This window comes from Tiliqua scincoides, chromosome 4 (assembly GCF_035046505.1).
Source record: "Tiliqua scincoides isolate rTilSci1 chromosome 4, rTilSci1.hap2, whole genome shotgun sequence".
Taxonomy (NCBI): domain Eukaryota; kingdom Metazoa; phylum Chordata; class Lepidosauria; order Squamata; family Scincidae; genus Tiliqua; species Tiliqua scincoides.
In genome coordinates this window covers 214,439,676-214,462,961 of record NC_089824.1, presented here as the reverse complement: position 1 = coordinate 214,462,961, position 23,286 = coordinate 214,439,676, and the positions used below count along the sequence as shown (strand labels likewise).

The window sequence follows — 23,286 nt, the reverse complement described above, 5'->3', positions numbered from 1 at the left end:
GTAAGTGAAGGCCCTCTTAGCAGAGGGAGAACAAGTAGCCCTAGTCATCCCAACGCCATCTTTCCCAGGGGCTGTTTGCTGCCGCTTCTTCTGCATCTTCTCTAGATTGCGAGTTCTTTTGGGCACAGGGAACTGCATATTTATCTAGCTATGTAAACCACTCTGTGAACTTTTTTGTCCTGTTTCAATAATAACTATAATTGCTTTTTTCATGAATTTTGTTTGCTTTGAACATTTTTTGAAATGCAAACAGGAGAGAGCTGGCTGGAAATAAATACATAAAATTCTATTAAGGCAGGTTGCTTGATAACTATTGCTTTAAAGTACCTATCACAAGGATCCCAGTTCTAGGGATGTGCCTTTGTTTTAAAACACAATAAAAAAATGAACCCAATTTCTTAACATTCATTTTAATTACAGAAAATATGGGAATTTTGTCTTAATATCCGTTTTTGCTCTGTATAAACAGCACTGGTGCCCAACATGTAGCTTAAAAAATTGAGATTCCATATATCTTTTTAAACCCATTTCTAACTAGCCCACAGGTTTACACATTTGATCCCTGTGGCGTATATGCAATGTTAGGTAGACATGGCTTAATTGGCTGTACAATGGCAATACTTTTTCCTAACCTTCTGAAATATGAGTTCATACTTCTTAAGGGATAGTAAGATGACTCCAATGTTTGTGCTAATTGAACAAAAATGCTACAATTCTAAGCATTCTGCACCAGCTATTTTCAACCTATGTGCTGTGAATGGTGCACAAGGGAATGGTGTGCCAAGAGAATTTAAGAGAGGGTCATTTATTAGTAGGGCCATTGGGGGATGTGAGCTCCCCAACAGCAGCATGGTGTGCCTTGTCAATTGTCCAAATAACTGATGGTATGCCTTGAAAATGTCAGTGCCTTGTCAGTATGATATGAATAAGATTGAAAATAGTTGTTCTAGACTTTCCACAGACTCATTTGTACTAGTGACAAACAATTGCACACTCAAAAGTGCCTGGATTCCACACTTAAGTTAAAATCATCTTACATAAACTGTGTTCCCCATGGTGGTGGTGGTGGTGGTGGTGGTGGTGGTGGTGGTGGTGTGTGTGTGTGTGTGTGTGTGTGTGTGTGTGTGACTGCTGGATTCCTTTTTACAAGCTGCTGCCTTGCCACCTTGGCAAATTCCTCCACAGGAACATATTTTATGGGCATATGATTTGCAAACTGGCAATACTGGCATACATATATGTTTTTTAAAAGAATTATACTGGCTACTTAAAAAAGGGGGGCTCTGATGAGCTCAAATCTAACTGAAAAGGTCTGTTTCTAAGCAGAAGGAAAAAAATATCTGAGCATTTGAACTTCTAAAAATCTGACTTTTAAAATAAAACTAGCACATTGCAAGTGCGAAGACCTGGCAGAACATTTTGGAAATGGGTAGTTATGACCAGGGCATCCTCCTTCTCCTCCTCCCCCCCCCAGGTGGGGGTCACTGAATGTCAATTTGATCATTATATGACCCGTCCAGGTTGTACAGAAGCCATCAACATAAGAACATAAGAACAGCCCCACTGGATCAGGCCATAGGCCCATCTAGTCCAGCTTCCGGTATCTCACAGTGGCCCACCAAATGCCCCAGGGAGCACACCAGATAACAAGAGACCTCATCCTGGTGCCCTCCCTTAATCAAGGCAGAGATGTGATTCAGTCATCTTTTAATTGAATCCTCAGTGGTGAGGGGATCAACACAACACAAAAGCAGGGCAACCTTAGAACCTGGCTAGTTCCTTCACCCTGCAATCTGCTTGCAGTTTTTTCTGCCACCTATCTAGTTGTGTGGAGGCCCAGTGTTCCACTTTCAGAAAAGCCTGTGGTGATACTGGTGGGCTCAGCCCAGTTAGTGCTACAAAAGGAGGGTCAGGTCTCAAAGCATAGGATCTTCCCAGTGTGGAGGGGGGGGTATAGAGCAGACTCTGCTCCATGGACTCGGCTGGTACCCTGCCACTCATACAGAAATTCAGTGTTTGGGTCCTTTAGAACTGCCTTCCCTCCGCTGCATTACTCAGCTGCCTCTCTGTCTTTCTGATCTGCTTCCTTGCTCACTGAGCACTGTCACTTCCTCCTTAGATTTCCTCCTCATTCACCTCTTCACTCCCTCTTCCTACAGCTCCCTGCTGGCCTTCTCTATTCCTCTTGCTCTCACCTTCTTCTCTCTCTTTGCCACCATCTCCACACTTGCTTTCAACTAGTATCAACTAGGAACCAACCTAGTTGACTGATCAGGAAAATGATCAGTGCAACTCGGGCAAACAGCTTTAATACAACGCTAAGGAGAGAGATGCTGTGGTAGTTGTTGCAGTCACCCCTGTCACCTTTGTTCTTGTACAGCGTGACGATATTTGCATCCCTCATGTCCTGTGGTACTCCACCTTCTCTCCAGAAGAGTAAGAGGATTTCATGCAGCTCAGTGGCAATTATCTCTTTGCAGCACTTTAGGCTTCAGCGGGGATGCTGTCTTTCCCAGGTGCCTTGCAAGAGGTGAGGGAGTCCAGGGCCACATGAAGTTCTGCTAGGGTTGGTTCACTGTCAAGCTCCTCCAACACAGGCAGGCACTCGATGTTGTTCAGTGCTTCCTTGGTAACTACATTTTCTCTGCAATACAACTCAGAGTAGTGCTGCACCAAGCGTCCCATCTGCTGCGCCCGGTCCTGGATGACCTCGCCTGTGGCAGACTTCAGAGGGGCAGTTTTCTTCTGTGTTGGACCTAGGGCCAGCTTGATACCATCATACATCCCCTTGATGTTGCCCGTGTCAGCTGCTATCTGTATCTGGGAACAGAGTTGGAGCTAGTAGTCGTTAGCACAACTCCTGGCAGTCTGCTGGACTTTGCTGCGAGCAGCTCGGAGGACCTGCAGGTTGCACTCACTGGGACAGACTTTATTTGCTGCTAGAGCTCTCCTCTTTTCCTCAATGACTGGTGTCAACTCCTCAGAATGGGCTTCAAACCAGTCTGCCGTCTTGTTGGTCTTGCCAAATATGGACAAGGTGGTGTTGTAAACGGCATTCTTGAAATGTTCCCATCTGTTAGATGCACCTGCATCAGCCGCGCCTGGAAGAGATTCCTCAAGTGCTCATGCAAATTCCTCCGCTTTTCCCTGGTTCCGGGTCTTGCTGGTGTCAATGCGAGGTCCTTCCTTCCTTTTTCATGTGATACAGTCGCTTAGTTAGCAGTTTCACTCTGCTGCACACCAGGGAGTGGTCAGTGTCGCAGGCAGCACCCTGATAACTGCGTGTGATCTTGATCCTGGGAAGGCTGGAGTGTCTGGTGAGAATCAGGTCGAGCTGGTGCCAGTGCTTTGATCTTGGGTGTCTCCAAGAGACTCTATGTTGGGGATTCGTATTGAAGAAGGTGTTGCTCATGCAGAGACCATGATGACAGCAAAGCTCTAGCAGGCGTTGGCCATTTTCATTCCTCCTCCCAGTGCCGAACTGGCCTAAGCAAGTGGGCCACAAACTGTGATCAGCACCAACTCTAGCATTGAAATCGCCGAGGATGAACAATGGCTCTTTTACAGGGATCTTTTTGATAGTGGTGGCCAGGTCATCATAGAATTTGTATTTAGCTTCTGCTGAAGATGACAGAGTCAGTGCATATGCACTGATGAGAGTGACAAGTCCTGCTGATGAGTGGAGCTGCAGGGACAAAATTCTTTCACTTCCTGCAGAAGGTGGGATGATGGATTCCAGCAGGGTATTTCTAACCGCAAAGCCAAAGCCAAGTTCCCTGGTCTCGTTTAGTGGTTTTCCCTGCCAGAAAAATGAGAAATTTCTCTCCTTGACAGATCCTGAATCCGGCAACCTCGTCTCTTAAAGGGCAACGATGTCCATCTGCAGTCTGCTCAGCTCCATGTCGATGACAGCTGTTTTGCGTGTGTCGTCTATTTCTTGCAGGTCATCAGAGAAGCCAGGTGTCATTGTCCTTACATTCCAGGTGCCCAGCTTTAGGGCAGGAGTTTTCTGTTTTCTGTTGCCTGGTGCAGAGTTGTCGATCTGCTTGTCGGTTTTCACCCTAAACCCCACGCACCTCATGAGGTTAATGGACCGTGGCAAGGCAACACCTTACTGGCTGGGGACTGCCCAGCTTAAGGCGGGCAGTAGCTGCCCAATGAGATGCAATGATCTCTGCCACCGTCGGAAGCAGTCCCTCTTCCGCTCTATGCCAATTGAGCAAAGACTTATAAACAGTAAACTGCTGCTTCCCGTGTTGTGCTGATGCCGTATGCTGAAGTTGGAGTGTCCTCTCCAGTGTGCAAGGTCTGGGTAAAGTGGACATGGAGGATAGACTGTTACCCACGCAGCAAATCCCCCCTCTCCACATTGCTGACATGGTCCAATGGAAAGGCAGAAGCCAATACGGTTGGTTCCAGCGGCGTCGCAGGAGTTGCCAGAACGTGACTGTGTTCAGCCATGAATTGCCTCAGGGACTCCGGCTCCGGATTTTGAACATAAGAACATAAGAACAGCCCCATTGAATCAGGCCATAGGCCCATCTAGTCCAGCTTCCTGTATCTCACAGCAGCCCACCAAATGTCCCAGGGAGCACGCCAGATAACAAGAGACCTCATTCTGATGCCCTCCCTTGCATCTGGCATTCTGACATAACCCATTTCTAAAATCAGGAGGTTGTACATGCACATCATGGCTTGTAACCCGTAATTGATATTTCCTCCAGAAACTTGTCCAATCCCCTTTTAAAGGCGTCCAGGCTAGACGCCATCACCACATCCTGCGGCAAGGAGTTCCACAGACCAACCACACGCTGAGTAAAGAAATATTTTCTTTTGTCTGTTCTAACTCTCCCAACACTCAATTTTAGTGGATGTCCCCTGGTTCTGGTGTTATGTGAGAGTGTAAAGAGCATCTCTCTATCCACTCTGTCCGTCCCCTGCATAATTTTGTATGTCTTAAGGTTGCCTTGAGGTTGACTCCTGAAGCCTTTTCTATATCTGGATGTAGCCACAAGGCAGTAGAGGTTTGGGATCAGAGTTTTCCTTCTCTCAGATGAGCTGCCTTCCCAGGCTGACGAGCCTCATCTACCCGGTGGCTGTTTAGTCGCCTCTTACGACAAGTACAGCCAAACTGCGGTTGTGGAGGGAGAGGGTTGCAGAATTATGGTGGATAGAGAAGAGATTGTGGGACATGGAGGAGGGAGGGGTCAGGCTGGATTGTGCTGGATAAAGCAGAGGGAGGAGAAGACTGTGGGACATGCAGGAGGCTATATTATAATAAATATATTATTATATTATATTTAATATATTTAATATAGTTAATATTTCTGGCCACTTTCTGTTTAATGATGTCACTTCCAGCCCTCAGGAATATGATGGGGAGTCATGGACAACAGCCATGGGGGTCAAGGGAGCCACTGGCCGGAAAAGTTTGAGTACCACTGAATTAGCCCTTTCTAAGGGCAGGAGGTCTGGTCTAGAGGGTAGAGCCTCCGTCTGCCTGAAGATAACACCCACAAGGTCGCCAGTTCGAGGCCACCAGCACCGTGCGACCTTGAAGCAGCTGACAAGCTGAAGCCGAGCTATTCCATCTGCTCTGCGCGTGGGAGGATGGAGGCCAGAATGTGAAGACAGATCGGAATGAAAAACCTTGAATGTAGTGGTTCTTGAAAGAAAGAACCTTCTTTCAAATTGTAAAAATCCCTATTTAATAAGGGATTTAAATAAAAGCCTGCCTATGTAAACTGCCTTGAATAAAGTTTTGAATAAAGACCAAGAAAGGCGGTATATAAATACCTGTTATTATTATTAGTAGTAGTAACAGTAGTAACTCAACTCTCCCCTGGTGAATTTCCAATGGGAAGTTTCCTGGCTTGTAGACTATCTGGCTCATTCTATCTTGCTGGCTGGCACTTAGTGATGATATCATCACCAAGTGCCACAGTATTTGGCTGGCACCTGCACCTTCTCACTCCCTCCTGCTTGGTGAGCAGATGAAGTGGGGCTCACAATGAAACAAACTTCTCTAGCTGGAAACCCCTGAGCCATCATGAGTCAAACACAGCCCCCTCTAAATTTCAACTCAATTCACAACTTGGCCCAGCTCTCTCATCTGCTGGTTACTCTCCTTTAAGACTTAACCAGGGTACCTAGATTGGGATGAGGCAGAGGATGAGAAAAGATGGGACTGTGAAGACTGGCAACAGCTGAAGGCTGTTTCTAAATAGCTTCCATTTTTCCCTCACCCTTTGCAATGAAGGTTGCAGAGCCTGTCACGTTTCCACTGCTCACAGGAACTGCTTGACAGGAACATATTGGCCACAGGACAGGAGGAACAGTCACACCAGCCTAGGAGATTAAAATCACTGTGGCAACATCTCTGCACTTTTGCTTTGATATAGAGCGAGAAGCAGTGTTTGCTGCTGAGAGTGTCCCAGCACGTTCCATCTGAGCTGCTTTCTGCAACCACAAAGGCAACCATGTGCTGATGAAGATGAGGGGCAGCAAGATGTGAAGACCTCATGAATTTCTATACATTACCAAGGCCTTTAAATTGAATGGAAGTGTCTAGGAATGGTTCAATTTTCAGGATATTCTCACACAGAAATACTGAAGGTTTTTCTGTATTCTGAAAACACAAAGACATTCCCAGGCACCATGGACAGCTCCCACCCTCAAATACACCATATTGAGGGATAGAATTAGGTGGGACCCATACAGAGCTGCTTCTGGAAACAGAGGGGGAGAGCAAGCACAACATTCTGACATCACATCACAGAGTGGGTTGTAACTAGAGAGAGCTGTTGGTGGGGAGGTTGACCCATGGAAATAATGAGAGAAACATCTTAGAGATGCTATCAGTTTGAACTTAGGAGATAAGGAGTTTCTCCATGTATAGTCTCCTCCCATAAGAACCCATTCAGTTTTTGAAATCACTTACAGTGACCCTTCTGTAAGTATTCCTAGCTTTGGAGACAAGGTAAGAGGCAAATAGAGACAGTACCTTTTTTTTTTTGAGGTGGTGAAAAGCCATGCCACCCTTCCTTGGAAGTGGTCAGGGCAGTGCACATGGTTCTCTCCCCCCCCCTTTCACAACAAACCTGTGAGGTAGACTAGGCTAAAAGACAGAGACTGGCCATAAAGACTATCCAGTAAAGATTATGGCTGAGCAAGATTATCATTACGCTGGTTGCGGTTTCATTGATCATGCTTTAATAAGGTGCCCTGCATTTCCATTATCTTATTTTTTTGACTGATACTTGAGAATAGACTGTTAGACCAGAACCAGGAAGACTAGGTTTGGACTCAACGCAGCTGTGACACTGGCTGGGTGACCTTGGGTCACCACACAGTTTAAACTACCGCAGACACTCGTCCATAAGTCGACCCCACAGATAAGTCGAGGGCAGGTTTTGAGCCAACAATCATGGAATTTTCTATGACCCTCGGATAAGTCAGGGCTTAAACTTAGAGGGGTGTCTGACTATAGTTTTGTCTGATTTTACCCAAGGCCAGATTCTGAAAAATAACCTACCACTAATTGTTACCTAAGAACTGTAGCCTCTAATTTATTAAAAACATAGTAAAAGATCATAAGATATATTTTTATTCTTTTAAATTCTGGTCTTCACCACCTTTTTGTAAACACTATCAGAGTAAGTGCACTGTAAAGAACATACCAGTAAATCAGTGGTTCCCAACCTGGTATTCATGTACTCCCAGGGACACTAGCTAGTTGGCTTTGAAAGCCCCACCAACAGCTAGTTTTTGGTCATCAATTCATGTATGAACCAGTGATTGAAAACCAGCACAGTAAAAAAGCTGAAACATAATATGGAAAGTGATCAATCACCCAGAATTTCTCAGCACACTTCTGGTGCAAAACAGTGCAAAAGTAGAGTCTTCTGTTCCTCAAACAGATAAAAAGAGAAAACACTGTGATGAATACATGAAGTCTGGGTTTTCACAGAGAGGAGATGAGGGCTTGTATTATTACAAACATTTTGCTAATATGAAGGGTACAATTTATTATTGCCAAGGGATATGCAAGTGAAAAAGGTTGGGAACCACTGCAGGAGAACCATGAATCAAATCTACCTTTAAGGTGTCTGGTGTGTTAAGCCAGAAACTATATACAACATACAACCCATAACACATAACTGAGAGTGTGCAATTCAATTCACAGCAGAGAGATGCAGCTGCATATATTTGCAATCCTTTTTACAGAAGTAGACCCACTGCTTTCCATGGGTGTTATTCTTAAGTAATGCTGCATTGAATTGTAGCCTGGGAATTGTAGCCTGGGAATTGTTGCTTCAAATGAAAAGGGGATCCCATCCTGGTGTTGAAAAAAAATGACCTCTGCCAAATGCAAAGCCTTTGCAAAAGGGAAATCGGGTTGCAGCAGCAAAAGGCAACGGAGGGGAATAAAAGGTTAACTTTGGCTGAAACATCCCAGGAAAGTAACTATAGCAACTAACCAGCTGCCTGCCTAAACTTAGCGGAGAAAGAACCTGTTCAGAGTTGAAAGGCTCTGCCCTCTGATTTTCCTGGAGATAAGGTGAAGTGAGAATTGGAGCTTGATTACTTGGCAAAAATTTCACCTGAGTATCTACGGAACCTCATAGGCATGGCCGACCCATCCATGATGCTAATGATGATGCTCTCGTCAGGTAGCAGATGGGAGGGAGTGGCAAACAGACGCTGACAAAGCCAGCCTACTTACCTGTTCTTTCCTCTGTGCAGGCATTTAAGGCAGGAAATGTGGGGCAGACTGGGAGCAATCATTCCCTTACCAGGGAACAAGCCTCTGTGGTATGGGGGAGGGGTATCCACTCAAACCTACAATAGCAAAGTTACTGAACAGAACTGCGTGGACCCATGCTGCAGGACTGGGTCCAGAAAGGTGGTTAGGATTTCTCAGCCGCCACTGTCGCCAACCCACTCCCTTCCCAAACAGCATGATCTGCCCATTCCTTGCCATTCTGCCCTCCCCCTACTCTGCCTTGCCTTCCTCACCACCTTATGCCTGTTGATGGATGCGTGTCAAATTTCATTTCCAAAAACCTTATTATTATTATTATTATTATTATTATTATTATTATTATTATTATTATTATTAACAACAATACCACTTTTCAACTAAAAAGTTCACAAAGCGGTTTTACAGAGAAAAATCAAATAACCCAAAAGGGCTCACAATCTAAAAAGATGCAAAAGAATACCAGCAGCCAGCCACTAGAACAGACAGTGCTGGGGTGAGGTGGGCCAGATACTCTCCCCCTGCTAAAAAAAGGAGCACCCACTTGAAAAAGTGCCTCTTGCCCAATTAGCAGGGGTTTTTGCTTATGCATACCTTAGGCACACCTTAGGCTAATTAGCCTCCTTTATTCAAAGAGGGGAAAAAAGTCAATCTTAGTTATGTGCAAAGCCCTGGTGAACACCACCACCTCTGTGAGGTTAATCGGACCATAGGCCTATCTTGTCCAGCTTCCTGTATCTCACAGCGGCCCACCAAATGCCCCAGAGAGCACACAAGGCAACAAGAGATCCGCATCCTGGTGCCATGCCTTGAATCTGGCATTCTGACATAGCCCAGCACTGCTCCAGCAGTGTGCAAGTTCATGTGCTGCCAAAGTGCCTTTTATGACTGGAATGGAGTTCTTTATAGGAGTCAGTGCTAGTGGGGAACACGTGTTCTGCTGCTGCCCAGCCTGAGTAGGACTGGGATGTGACTAGATCCTATCTATACACAGTAACCCTTTTTCTCGGCGATAATCAGTGCCAGTATATGAAATGCAAATACACCTAAAATGTGCAAATGTTGATATGGGAACAGTTCTCATTGTAGAGCATGAAGATATACTGAATGAGATATACTCATATACTCATGAGATATACTGATGAGATATACTGAATTCTAGAAGAAGCCCACACTGCCCTCACACGCTCTTCTTCTTGACAGCCATAGTTATGCTTTCTGAACAAGCTGCTAATTACTCCAAGCAGGTATCGGCTGTATATCATTAACTTTGCCAATCTGGAGCTGGGATTTCAAAGAATTATTATTTTGCTCCTAGACAACACAAGCCTGTTTTTGATCTTTCTATGTAGCCAAATGATGGGGGAAAAAAGTGGCCCATATTTTTTTGCACCTATCCTCAAAAAAATTATCTTTCACACACTGCATTGTGCCATATGTTGGAAGCCAAGCGAGTGAAGGATTTAGCTGTCAGTCTCTGAAGGCACTACAGGCCTGATTCCAACTCCACAGAGCACCAGATCTGAAAAGTATGACATTTCACTTTAGCTTCTGTCAGCACTATCTGAGTGCATCACGGGTGCATTGCTGAAAATATTCATGATCGGCAGCTCATATGCACTGGATAAAATGTTCATTAATCTTTTGCTTTCGAGGAGGATGACTGAACTCCTGATGGAAAATGCTCAAAAATACTCATCTGTTCTGCACTCAAACAGCATATGTGTGCACATCTGATCGAAACAGGTTTCTTAAAGTGGAAAGATTCAAGGGGAAGGAATGCTTTTCTTGTCATAATATAGAGAACTTGCTGCATGTGCAGTATTATGGCTTTGTCAAGCTAACCTAGTGGCTACATGAAACAGTGCTGTCTCAGTGGTGGCACCCATCCTTTGGAACTCTGGCCCAAGAGAAGCTTACCAGCTCCACCCGCTAGGAGCCTTTAGAGGACTGATTAAAGCTGAAATACTATGCATATGTTCCTGAAAGTAAACTCTATTGAAAAATATAGGACTTACTTCTGAGCAGACAGAAGAGAGTAGATTACAATTAGGAGAGGAAACTGAACGCTTTCCACATGCGCTGCCTCCGATGCATTCTTGGCATCACCTGGCAGGACAAAGTTCCTAACAACACAGTCCTGGAACGTGCTGGAATCCCTAGCATGTATGCACTGCTGAAACAGAGATGCCTGTGTTGGCTCGGTCATGTCGTGAGAATGGATGATGGGCAGATCCCAAAGGATCTTCTCTATGGAGAACTCGTGCAAGGAAAGCGTCCTACAGGTAGACCACAGCTGCGATACAAGGACATCTGCAAGAGGGATCTGAAGGCCTTAGGAATGGACCTCAACAAGTGGGAAACCCTGGCCTCTGAGCGGCCCGCTTGGAGGCAGGCTGTGCAGCATGGCCTTTCCCAGTTTGAAGAGACACTTGGCCAACAGTCTGAGGCTAAGAGGCAAAGAAGGAAGGCCCATAGTCAGGGAGACAGACCAGGGACAGACTGCACTTGCTCCCGGAGTGGTAGGGATTGTCACTCCTGGATTGGCCTTTTCAGCCACACTAGACACTGTGCCAGAACCACCTTTCAGAGCGCGATACCATAGTCTTTCGAGACTGAAGGTTGCCAATGATGCAATGATATAATCTAAGACTTAACAACTGAGCATTATACAATTTTATTCAGAGCATCCCACTGTGGGATTCAGTATCAAATGAGTGAGCATAAAGATTAAAGCCTAAAGATCTTTGGAATGTTGGATTGAGAAGTAGCCAGAACATGGGTCAAATCTCTCCCATAGTTTCTAATATTACAAACTAAATTTATATCTTGCTTTCCAGTAACAAAAAAATTCACAAATGGCCCAATCCTAATCCCTTGCCTTTGGAACCAGTGTTCTGATGGTGGAATATGCTTTATGATGATTGAAAAAAAAAAAGCCTTCCAAAAGGGCATGGAACTGCTTGCTTCGGGCCTTTCACCAGAGAAGCTGTGGAGGCCTAGTGTGTGGTGGCCAGGATGAGGGTGCCCGCTGAGTAAGGTAAGTTGGTTGAAGAGTGTGGATAGGGAGGGGGAGGAATGGGGTGGGGGAGGTGGGGGATCTGATGGGAATGGCATGTGCCAAACTCCATCCCCTGCTTTTTGAAGATGCCTGGTCCTTTTCTATCAGCAGACATATGACACCAAAAGTGGTGGCATATGTCCGAGAAGACTCACAGGTGGCCCCAGGGCCTACCAGGACATATAAATATGTTATACTTACTTCCTATTTGCCCTCCCCCGATGCAGCACAGACCTTGAAAATAGCTTATACAGTAAAACAAATTAAAAAAAATGATTTCCCTCTTTGTCAGGGACTCATAAAAATACAAGGAAGACACTAGCAAAAGTCCTGGAAAAGTTGCTATGCTGAGATTAAACATAGTATTCAGTACTGTGCTCTAGCAATGGTACAAAAGCATCTTCCATGTCCCACCTCATGCTCCAGTGGGGCAAAGTAGTATTATCCCCCTGCAGTAGACCTCCGTGGTCATCTCAGCGCCATACAGCTAGACTATCCAAGAAACTTTCGAGAACAAACTTTCCTAGGGCTAGAGAGAGCAGTGGGGGCAGGTTGGAAGGTGTGTTTGTTCCACATGAAGGTGTTCATTTAAGTGATGCAATTCGACCGAAATCATCAAACAGTTTGTTCAAAAATAGTCTCGCTGACAACACTAGAAATTTGCCAGAATAAATGTAGTGAGAGATCTCACTTCACATTGCCTGAAACAATTTGTTCTTGTTTCCATTTTTAATTTCAATTTCTTATGCACTGGTATAAATAGCTAGAGCCAAAAATCCATAATGGCATCAAAGATATCAAGACCAACAACAATAAATATGATGCCATTTGCCTTGGTATAAAGTACACACTAAGGTTCACCAATACTTCCTGGATATCATCTCAGGCACTGGCATTGCAAATTTTTCCATTATATGTCATGCTGGGCATTTCAATGCTGTCAAAAAGTGACTTTGCATGTGTAGGGCATTGTGGGCCCAATCCTATCCAACTTTCCAGTGCTGATGCAGCCACAATGCAGTCCCCAGGTATGGGAACAAATATTACCTTACCTTGAATAAGCCTCCACCACAGGATGCCCCTCCTGGACTGCCCCTCCCCCATGGGATGTAGCATACGCCCCATTGACATAGCTGCATCAGTACTGGAAAGCTGGATAGAATTGGGCCCTTACTCACAAAAGCATTGGTGCCTTTTTGGTGAGGGCATGACTAGTTCATATTCCATATGCATATGTGCATATTTATTTGGATTCTAGCATTGGCACAATGTAGGTTTGGTTTGTGCCACCTTTTCCCAAAAGCATGTATGCATTCATCCCCATGCTAAAAAAATCAATTAAAAGCTGGTTCTTCAAAAGATGAGACCACTTTTATGCAATCATGTCGATGGGTTTATTTACATTGAGTTGCACAAGGCAAACGGGATACTTTTCTTTTTGCAGTTCATGTTTTGGAAACCTGTTGCTTTCTCTGGGACACATTTCCAGGTGTGATTTTAGTTTTAGGAAGCAGAAGTAACAAATACAAGGTGCAACTCTAGCTTGGAAACTGTTTGGAGAACAGGTCAAGCTGCTGCATCCCAAAGCACATTCACTGACATCAAGTAGAGATCTGTAAAGCTCCTAGAGCCCAATCCTATGCTCACTTACTCAAAAATTCCACTGAGTTCAATGGAATCTATGTCCAGGTAAGTGTTTATAAGATTACTGCCTAATAGTTTGGCTAAGGGTGCAATCCTAACCCACACTGGAGCAGGCAAGCCAGGAGGCTTGCGCTGCATCCAACGCGGGATTGCAGCGAGCAGCGACTCAGCCACGGGCAAGGGGAAACTCTTCCCCTTACCCGTGGGCAAGGGCTGCGCGCCCCTATGGGTCTCCTCGGACCTGCACCACCACCTCCGGTTCCCATAACCGCTGGGTCCCAGCCCTGCCTCCGGGCCCGCCCTCCCCATGCCCAGTAACGCCCCCTCCCCACGCCCCCACGCCTACCTTTGCTGCTTATGTCGGTGCGCTTGCGCCGGCACAAGTGGCAGCACGGGAGCCGCGGCGGAGGCTTCTGCCTCCGTCCGCACATCGGAGCATCTGGATGCGCCAACGCAGCTCCTGCCTAAGGAGGTGCAAACGTGCTTTACGGCATGTTTGCGACCCTCCAGGGCCACCTATACCGGCATAGCTGCTGGTTAGGATTGCGCCCTCAGTCACTATATCTCAGCTTCTTGCATGGCACCCAGTGGCATCTCTAGGGAATATGGGGATGCAAATCACACCAGGTGATGCGCATGGGGGGGTGACACCACTAGTGACCAAAATAGCAAAAAAATGTGGTTTGTTGGAATAATACCACCATGTTATATACCACTTGCTATGTGATTTACAGCAGAATGCAATGAAAAAACTGGATAGAAATATCTGTGTTCCAGCAAAAGTTATAAGTCAAAAAACCAGCTGGGGTGGGATGATGGTTCGTCACCACGCACACCACCTTGGTTGTTTCCCTGTCTCATCATGGGAGTGACGTGGCCTCCTCTACTAAGTGTAGCAAACCCTAATGACACCACTGATTGCACTACATTCAAGATGGCAAACAACAAGACACATAAAGATACTATAGCACAATACAAGATGTTAAATACAGCCAGCAGCTTATTAAGTCTAATAGTGGCAATATTTCTTTTAAAAAGTTTGTGGCAGAAATCTTTTAAAAGCAGGGAGTAACAAGGCCAAACCTAGCTTTTCCTGGAAACAGTGGGGCAGATGGTTCCAAAATCATGAGCATTTCTGCCTTTTGTAATCGTGGATCATGCACAAAATCATGCACAAGAAAGAATCTCCCCTTTCTTTCAGTTCTTTCCCCATCCCGCTTTGGTGTTAGAATGAAGTATCCACATGGACAAGTACAGAATGGGTTTAAATCCACCATGGACAGTTTGGTCCCACAAAACAAAACAAGTATCATCACTGCCCATGTCAGATGGTGAAGCTTCAGTTATTGGCACCTAAGCCGGCTTCAGGGAACCAAAACTAACATACTTACAGGGAAAAGCCACTTATGTCCCCAGCCATTCTGAGATGTCTCTCTTTAAAGGGCCATGAAATGGACAGTGATGTTATTTTCAGCCTGTCTTCCCATCCCTCTAAAGTGAGGGTGGGAAATGAGGACACATGCAAACAGCATCCAACTCATCTCAGGGGAGCATGAAATGGGCTTCCTTCTTTGATGCAGATTTGTAACAAAGAAAATTAGGGAAGCTTGTGTTTAAACACAAGCACAGATATAAGTAGAAAGGGGGCTTTTGTTGCGGATGCTGGACGGTTGTGGAGTCAGAAGCAATGTCATATATCATTCAGTCCCGCTGATGTTCCTGGAGAAGGTGGGCAAAGCACAAGGTAGCTTCAGGCACCTGGCCACTGGCATAAAGTGGCCCCTCCTCCTCGCCTCCGGAGCTGGTCACAACTGCAAACCTGAGTCCCCTCCTTTGCCCCCCTCCTTTTCCATGACTCGAATTTTCCTGGAGCAAAACAACATGTTATTATGATGGTGAACTTCAGCTGGTAAAGTAAGGTTGCAAAGCTAAACAGATTGCATCAAGACCCGCTTGATGGCAGAGATCGCAGTCCCAATCCCTGTCGTTAAGCGGCACACAACTGTGTGTGTGCATGTATAAATATTATAATATTTGAAATATTATTCACCACCATTAGACTTTACGTGGTGGGTTCAGGGACAGTTGGTTCAGAGACACCTTGAAGCCAAGGTGAGCCTTGCTAATGGCATCACCTTCTTGAGCTACTGTGCCCATGTAAACTTGGCCAATCAACTGCAACAAACCAACAACTAAAAATTCCATTGCGACAGAATGCGTCTTCTACTCTTTCTAAACGATAGCAGAGAAAAATGCAGAGTTTAAACATGTTTTTCACACAACGCATAATTAACTTATGGAATTATCTGGCACAAGATGTGATGATGGTTAGAAGCTCGGATAGCTTTTAAAAAGGATGAAATGAATTCATGAAAGCTAAACAGAACCTCCATTTTTGGAGTCAGCACTAGATGCTTGGGAATTTACAATTTCTCAGCACTAGGTGCTTTGGACAAGTGACATTTGAACCATTTGGCTGGCTGCTGTACAACACAGCAATGTGGATACTTTGTGCAAGGGTTTGTAATTTAATAATACCTTATCACAGTGGTTCTAATCTTTTTAGCACCAGGATCCACTTTTTAAAATGACACTCTATTGGGAACCACCTGGATTTATGAATCTTTTTTTTTTTTTTAAAGGTGATCTAGAAGACATAATTTTTATTTATTTACTTACAAATAATATTTTACTTGGTTGGCAACCTTCAGTCTCGAAAGACTATGGTATAAGCCTACAGCACCCGGTATTCCCAGGCGGTCTCCCATCCAAGTACTAACCAGGCCTGACCCTGCTTAGCTTCCAAGAGCAGACAAGATTGGGCATGTGCAGGGTAATTTATTTGCAAAATAAACTCAATCCATTTTCATAATAAGGCAACCCTAATGAATAGCTTCTGGGCTTGAGGTGCTTGGTTATGTGACCCAGCCTTCATCTGCCCCCACTACCTGTCATTGATGGACCTGGGTAAATACATCAGAAAAAATAAATACATCAGAATACATCAATCATAAATACATCAGAAAAAAATACACTGAAAAAAAATTCAGTGTAAATACATCAGAAAAAAAGATGCTCAAACATTTATCTCCCTATATTTACAGAAGCTTTCAAACTGCAGGAGCTCAACTGTTTGCAGGGCAGTTAGCAGCTATCTAAATTTTGAATAGCCTCAGGGCTTGAGGGAATTTGTTATCTGATATTTCCATCATCTGTGTTTTCATTGGAGGCTCTGTGGGAAATAGGGTCACAACCCACCAAGTGGATCCCCACCCACAGTTTGAGAAACACTTACTTATTGTATAGCCTTGTTAACTAAAAACAAAGATCAGAGTTGGCCCATTCTATTTTTTGTGTGCACTGACACTTTCACATATGCCCCTATGGTATGGTATGGTATGGTATGGTATGGTATGGTATGGTATGGTATGGTCCCCCAAATTATTATTACACGCAAGCTCTCCTGGTTATATTTATCTGCATCCTTCTTTCTTTTGAGCTCCTTGAACTACCTCCTTTTTATTGGGACTACTCCAGGGTAAGTGTATGGTAAAAACCGGGGCATAATGTACAGTGGTACAGGCTCAACGTCCTATGCCAACTGGTGTGTATAGCTAATTCTTCCAGGGGAATGTTAGTAATGATATTTTTGCTTAATCACATAGTTGGCTGGTGCTTTTCAGCCTCTAAATTCACTCTTCATTTCCCCAAGGAGGAGTGAATGAACGGTCTACAAGTATAAGCAGAGTCGGTTTTCTTCTTTAGGGAAAAAGATTCAATCCCCCCCTCCCGCCACCCAAGAACAGGTGCCTGAGTGGAGTACGGGCAAGGGTTTTTCTGAGCGCTGGCACAAACAGCTAAATCCTTCTTTATCACAGACCATGAAGGAATGTAATCACACTCATAAAATGAACATCAGCTCATAATAGGTTGGAGATGAAATGCCAGATAGCATAAGTATAAATCTGGAAATCCCAGTCTCCCAGAAAGCCAGGCCTGCTGTAGATTTTTGTCAGAGAAATGAGGTTGTTTTGTGTGTTCCTGATAAAGCCTATTGTGAATTTATTCAAGCAGCTAAATAAGACGGCAGTTGCCTGGGAAGGCAAAATGCCCATCAGGTTACACAACTCCAGGGGCGACACTCATCCTGTATGACTTTGATCCATCTTCACAAAGATAGGGGAGCTGGTTGCCATCTGCTGTCTTCAGAGATTTGTTTGCTAATACCAGCGACTGACAAGGCATTTTGCCGCAGCAGCCACAAGAGTTTAGGGAGAAGGGAACGTAATTTGCTGAATACACAGGAAAGGGGCGGTTTGCAGAGATGAAAAGCAAGGGGTATGCGCACAGACTTTAGCATTTTATTTATTTCCACGTTTTTATAACACCTTTCCTCCAAGGAGCTCAGGGTGGTATACATGGTTCCTCCCCTCCTTTTGTCCTCACAACAGTCCTTTGAGGTAGGCAAGGTTGAGAGACAGTGATTGGTCCAAGGTCACTCAGGAAGCTTCATGGCTGAGTGGAGATTTGAACCTGGATTGTCCAGATCTAAGTTGAACTCCCAAACCACGACTCCATCCTGGCTCTCAGGATGGCAGAGGCATGTCTGGCAATTCTACATTCATGTCTATCACCTGACTTCTCTACAGTTGGTTACATTACAGCCAGGGATGTGCCGGAGTCACAGTGCTGAGTCTCGAGTCACATCCCGAGTCTCCGCCCCCTTAACTCGAGTCACCCATTAGTCATAACAGGTGTCTGTTGTGACTTGTCCAGAGCCATTTTTCAACACATTTTGAGGCCACCAGAAACAAGTCAAGTTGCAGAAGCATTGAAAAAAGCAAGCAAACAAGCACACAAAACAGAGTTGCAAGCACACACAAAAGTGAGTCTTGACTCAAGTCTATTCAAGTCTTTTCATTTTGGGGGTAAAACCCCCGAGCCCGAGTCAGCATCCAAGTTTTTGAGATGAGTTCATATGAGTCACAAAAAAACGTGTGTTTTCATGACTCGAGTCTGAGTGAACATGGGGGTTTGTGGGGTGCAGAGACAAATTTGCCTCCATGTGCATTTCTTCTGTGGCAGTTCAGAGACAGAAAGCTCACTGCAATTTTGTTTTTTTTTCTGGAGCTGTGCAGTAGCACAATGCCAGAAGTTTTGGAGAAATACCTGGTTCACTTGGCAGTGGCACAGACACTTTCTTGCTCTGCATTTGGTGGTACATACAGCACAATGTGATTGATGCCTATGCAGGGACTGACCTGTCTGCCCCTCGAGCATTGCTGACATGCAACCCAGCAGCCTGCAAACAAGACTTTGAAGTTAGTGGCCCGGTTTGGGCTTAGCTGTACTCTGCATGTTCACTGGCAGCTGAAGGTGTGAGCCAAATCCATCAAAAAACCAATCTCAGTCAGCGCATGGACTTAAGAAAGTTCTGTCTTTCCATGATATACAAGCGAAGGCCCTTCACAACCGGGAAACTGGAAGCCCAGTTTCCAACCCTGTCGGAAGCCTCAGAGAGGCTTCCGCGGGGTCCTAGTGGCTCGTGCCTGGGACGTTTGCCCCATCAAACCAAATGGCAGGTCTGCATCTGCAACCCCCAGAATCTCCTGTGCAGGTTCAGCAGCCTAAAAAGCTTTGTAATTTGTTTGGAAATTCCATTATCCGCTGGAAGTGGATTCAAGAATTCTCTTCCTGTCGGGGAAGCTACTCCGCTTAGCAATTCAGATAACTTGCCCATTGGGTAGCAAACCTGCCTGTCTAGGTCCAAGAGGTGGGATGGAGAAGCCAGGTGAGTTCCACGCAGAGGCGTGGAATCAGGTAATCAGGTAATCAGGTAATTTGATGACATCATCAAAGTAAAGTAATACATTTCCCAGTCTACAGGAAGTAGCCCGAGTCATCCATCCATTCATTGGGAACTCAGAAAGGAGCACCAACTTGCTCACTTGCAAGTGGAAAGACTGGGGCTTTCTTGAGTAATGTAAGCAAAGCTAGGGATTGCTAGCTAGACTGCAATCAGGGAATTTATTATTGCTTTGTCTGCTCTTTTCCACCCAGCCCTCTTGAAAGCTTCATTGCCAGGCAATGTGCTGATGGTGTTTATGTGCTAAGAGTGCGCTGAGGTCAGTCCACTGGACATTGATGATTACTGCATCCATTTGGTGAAAACGTCTCTGTGCTTTCCTGCCAAGCTCAGGCATTTTCTATCAGCCTGCCTGGACTTTTATACGTATCTCCCCCCCCCCCATTTTGTTGAATTCCCTTTTCTTTCAGACTTTCAATAAACTATTTACACTTTGACCCTTTGTCTGCCTGTTCCATGTTCAAGGGTAATTCAGTGGATTATCATGACTCTTCCCTTTGCAGATGTTACTGTGGGTTTGATTTTCAATAAGAACCCCTGGGGTTCATTGCTTTCCTGGGAGGAGAGATTTTCCCAGGCAGCTTCCCTCCCCATTTGGTCTCTCTTGCCCAGGGTGCTGGCAGTTAATAAAAACTACCAAGGTTTTTCCTGGTTCAACTGCTGGTCCAATAATGGCAAAGAGGGGAGCAGGAAGGAGTCTGTGTGTACTAACCACTAAGCCCTACTCCTTGTAGTCTGTGTGTACTAACCACTAGGCCCTACTCCTTGTAGTTTGCCAGCTTTCCTTGGGACCCACTCTCTACTTCCCTTTTCCTTTCGGTCTAGTTCACACATGCAAGCTGATCACTTGATGTTTCTGTACTTGATGACTGGAAGTTGAACATTTGAATGGATTGCACATTAGATGAGGCAAAGAGTTCTGTCTTAGATGTTAGGTCTGTAATAGCTTATTCACATACTGAAGTCATTGCTTGATGTTGCAGTTTACTGATGGCAGATTATGGTTTGCATAATGACCCCCCCCCCATTAATATGTCCAAACATACTTGTCTGCAGTCCTTATTTATTACTGTTTCTGTGAACCATCAGCTCCAAAAGTAATCCTCATTAGGACTACTTCAGAGTAAACTGAGAGCAGTCTAGTTCACACATGAAGACTACTCTGGCTCACTAAAATGAAGAGAAATCTCTCTCCTCAGCAAGAGGGAAAGAAAACTGATAATAATCAGGCCTTGTCCTTCATGCATGGAGAATAGCAGCCATTACTCTCTATTGGTGGATCCGAACAGCAGAAATGTCTTTTTGATTCCTACTGTACACTGTGTCTATACTTATGACCCACCGAGATAAGCACAAATTAATGCCATTTCTTAATTTTGAAGGTTCATGACATGCGCTGCCTGTAAAAGAGAGTCATTTTCTTGAGAGTACCTCCTTCCAAAGCCCCACTGAAACCAGGAGAATCACACACATGCATGGCAAAGGTTCAAATACAATGTATGAATGAACCTTCAACCCAAGACGCTGAAGTCTATATTTCATTATATTGATATATATATTTACATTTACTCAGTCAACAGGGAAACGCTTGGCATGGCAGGAAGATAATGTCTGCAGCACAGCTGCGCTGAACTTGAGCTCTTCTGTTGAGGGACTTCCTGCCTCTTCACACAGCCGTGAACTCTGTGTAGCAGGGATTATGTGGTGAATATGATGGTACTGTGTAGCCCGATCATGTTTGATGGCATAATGACATGACTCAGGGCAAACTAAGCTGCCCCATGTGTAATTAATCTGTGGAACTCCTTGCCACATGATGCTGCAATGGCACCTACCCTAGAAGCCTTTAAAAGGGGACTGGATAGATTTCTGGAAGAAAATTCCATCACAGGTTACAAGCCACGATGGGTATGAGCAAAAAAAATGGTTGGCAACCTTCAGTCTCGAAAGACTATGTTATAAGCCTACAGCACCTGGTATTTCCAGGCGGTCTCCCATCCAAGTACTAACCAGGCCTGACCCTGCTTAGCTTCCGAGATCAGATGAGATCAGGCATGTGCAGGATAACAGTTGCTGTCAACTTCTGGGTTTTTGATATAGCCTCTCCTTGAATACCTGATGCAAGGGAATGGCAACAAGATACAAGTACCACACTATCTTGAGTGCTCCTTGATGCATCTGGTGGGATGCAACACTGCCAGATGAAGGAAGCTGGACTAGATGGGCCCCTGGTTGGATCTAGCAGGGCTGTTACTATGGTTGTATGTTCCAACGCATCCCTCACTCTAAAGCAGTGGGAGAGCCAATACCCACCCCATGGCCAAAGCAAGCCAGCCAATCTTCCTTTAACTGGCTGACTTGATAGTTTCATTGCTTACTGCGCTGCAAAGCAAGATAATCCTCCTCATGGTTGCACCAGCTTGTGAATGTTCATGGATATCTGCATCCCTAGCCATATTCTGTGAAAACTAGTTATGTTCAACTAGTTAGGTTGCTGTCATTGGTCAGGCAGCAACCAGGATGCGCCTCTGCTTCTCCCAACACCCCGTCGTTTAAATTTAAAGTTGTATTCCCATATGCCCCTTTGCAACATTCTCAGCTGGCCTTCTGCTGAGCCTTTTGCTTCCTCTTGGCTCAGATTTTTTTTTTTTAAGTTATATATGCCAAATTATTTGAACTGTAGCAATCTGAGCCTTAAAAAACCTGCCCCAAATTGCAGTTTGGTTTTAAATCGAGTCTTATGCCACCCCCTGAATGATACCCTTTTCTTCTCTAAATGCAGTAGTTAGCAATGTAGTTACGAATCACATTTTACATTTTTTTTTTTGTTTGCATCACTTTATACTTACTGAGCAGAAGGTACTACCTGTGATAAATGCTACCTGTCAAGGGTCTTACTTTGATCGCGCTTGAAGGAGGTGGTGGAAGGGGGGTAAGGATTTCTAAATCATTTGCTTGGAAATTTTTAATTCTTAAGTGGGTTGTTTGTTTGCCTCAAAGGGAAGCACTAACCTATTTTACGTTGTCAACTCTATTTTTAAACAAAGTTCTCCTTTGTACTTTAAAGCTTTCCCCCCAAAATACTTCTTAGGCTCATTTTGTAAAATTAAAATGTGAGAGATGCTTTAAACTATTACCTGCCTCAGCAACTTCCCCGCACGTTATTTATCCACTGGCTACAGCAAGGAGAAATCTGATTGAGCTCCGTTTGCCCAAATTAAAAGCATCTTGCTAATTCTGTCATTTCTCATGCCATCAAAGAGGATCAAAGGGAGTCAGAGAACATAACAGGAAATCATCTTCTCCTTGTGAAACTGAGATCCAAACCCTACATTACGAGGAATATATTTAAAGTTTAAAAAAAAAATCAGATGCATGATATGATGTCATCATTGCTGCTACACTTGTTTACCTACTGCATGTATGACAGTTGGGGCAGAGACTGTTTCCATGACTGCTGTGTTATTGGCTCTGGCCATGTTACATCATATTCATCTAAACATAATGTTACCCTGCACATGCCCAATCTCGTCTGATCTTGGAAGCTAAGCAGGGTCAGGCCTGGTTAGTACTTGGATGGGAGACCGCCTGGGAATACTGGATGCTGTAGGCTTGTACCATAGTCTTTCGAGACTGAAGGTTGCCAACCATTACTGGGGAAAAAAAAATATTTATTTTCTGCATTTTTATACCACCCTTCCTTCAAGGAGCTCAGGGTGCTGTAGATGGTTCCTTCCCTACTTTTGTCCTCACAACAACCCTGTGAGGTAGGTGAGGCTGCAAGATTGTGAGTGGCCCCAGATGATGGTGATGATGATGATGATGATGATGATGATGATGATGATATAATCATCATCATCATCATCATCACCATCATCATCATCATCTTTATTTCTATCCCGCCCTTCTCCCCAAAGGGACCCAGGATCACCCAGGAAGCTTCATGACTGAGTG

General features: G+C 44.7%; 1 protein-coding gene and 3 pseudogenes across 1 annotated transcript in view; 1 reads left to right on the top strand and 3 right to left on the bottom strand.

Moving 5' to 3' along the window:
* CDH4 (cadherin 4) overlaps positions 1 to 13,897 on the bottom strand; it is a 423,769-nt gene extending 409,872 nt beyond the window's left edge. Inside the window, exon 1 of the mRNA XM_066624723.1 lies at positions 13,813 to 13,897. Coding sequence (XP_066480820.1) covers positions 13,813 to 13,897 — 85 coding nt within the window. The remainder of the gene's footprint in view (positions 1 to 13,812) is intronic.
* Positions 13,898 to 16,197: 2,300 nt separating this feature from the next.
* Positions 16,198 to 16,316, bottom strand: LOC136649860 (5S ribosomal RNA; annotated as a pseudogene).
* Positions 16,317 to 21,293: 4,977 nt separating this feature from the next.
* LOC136650417 (5S ribosomal RNA) lies at positions 21,294 to 21,413 on the bottom strand (annotated as a pseudogene).
* Positions 21,414 to 22,826: 1,413 nt separating this feature from the next.
* On the top strand, positions 22,827 to 22,944 carry LOC136650285 (5S ribosomal RNA; annotated as a pseudogene).
* Positions 22,945 to 23,286: the final 342 nt, after the last annotated feature.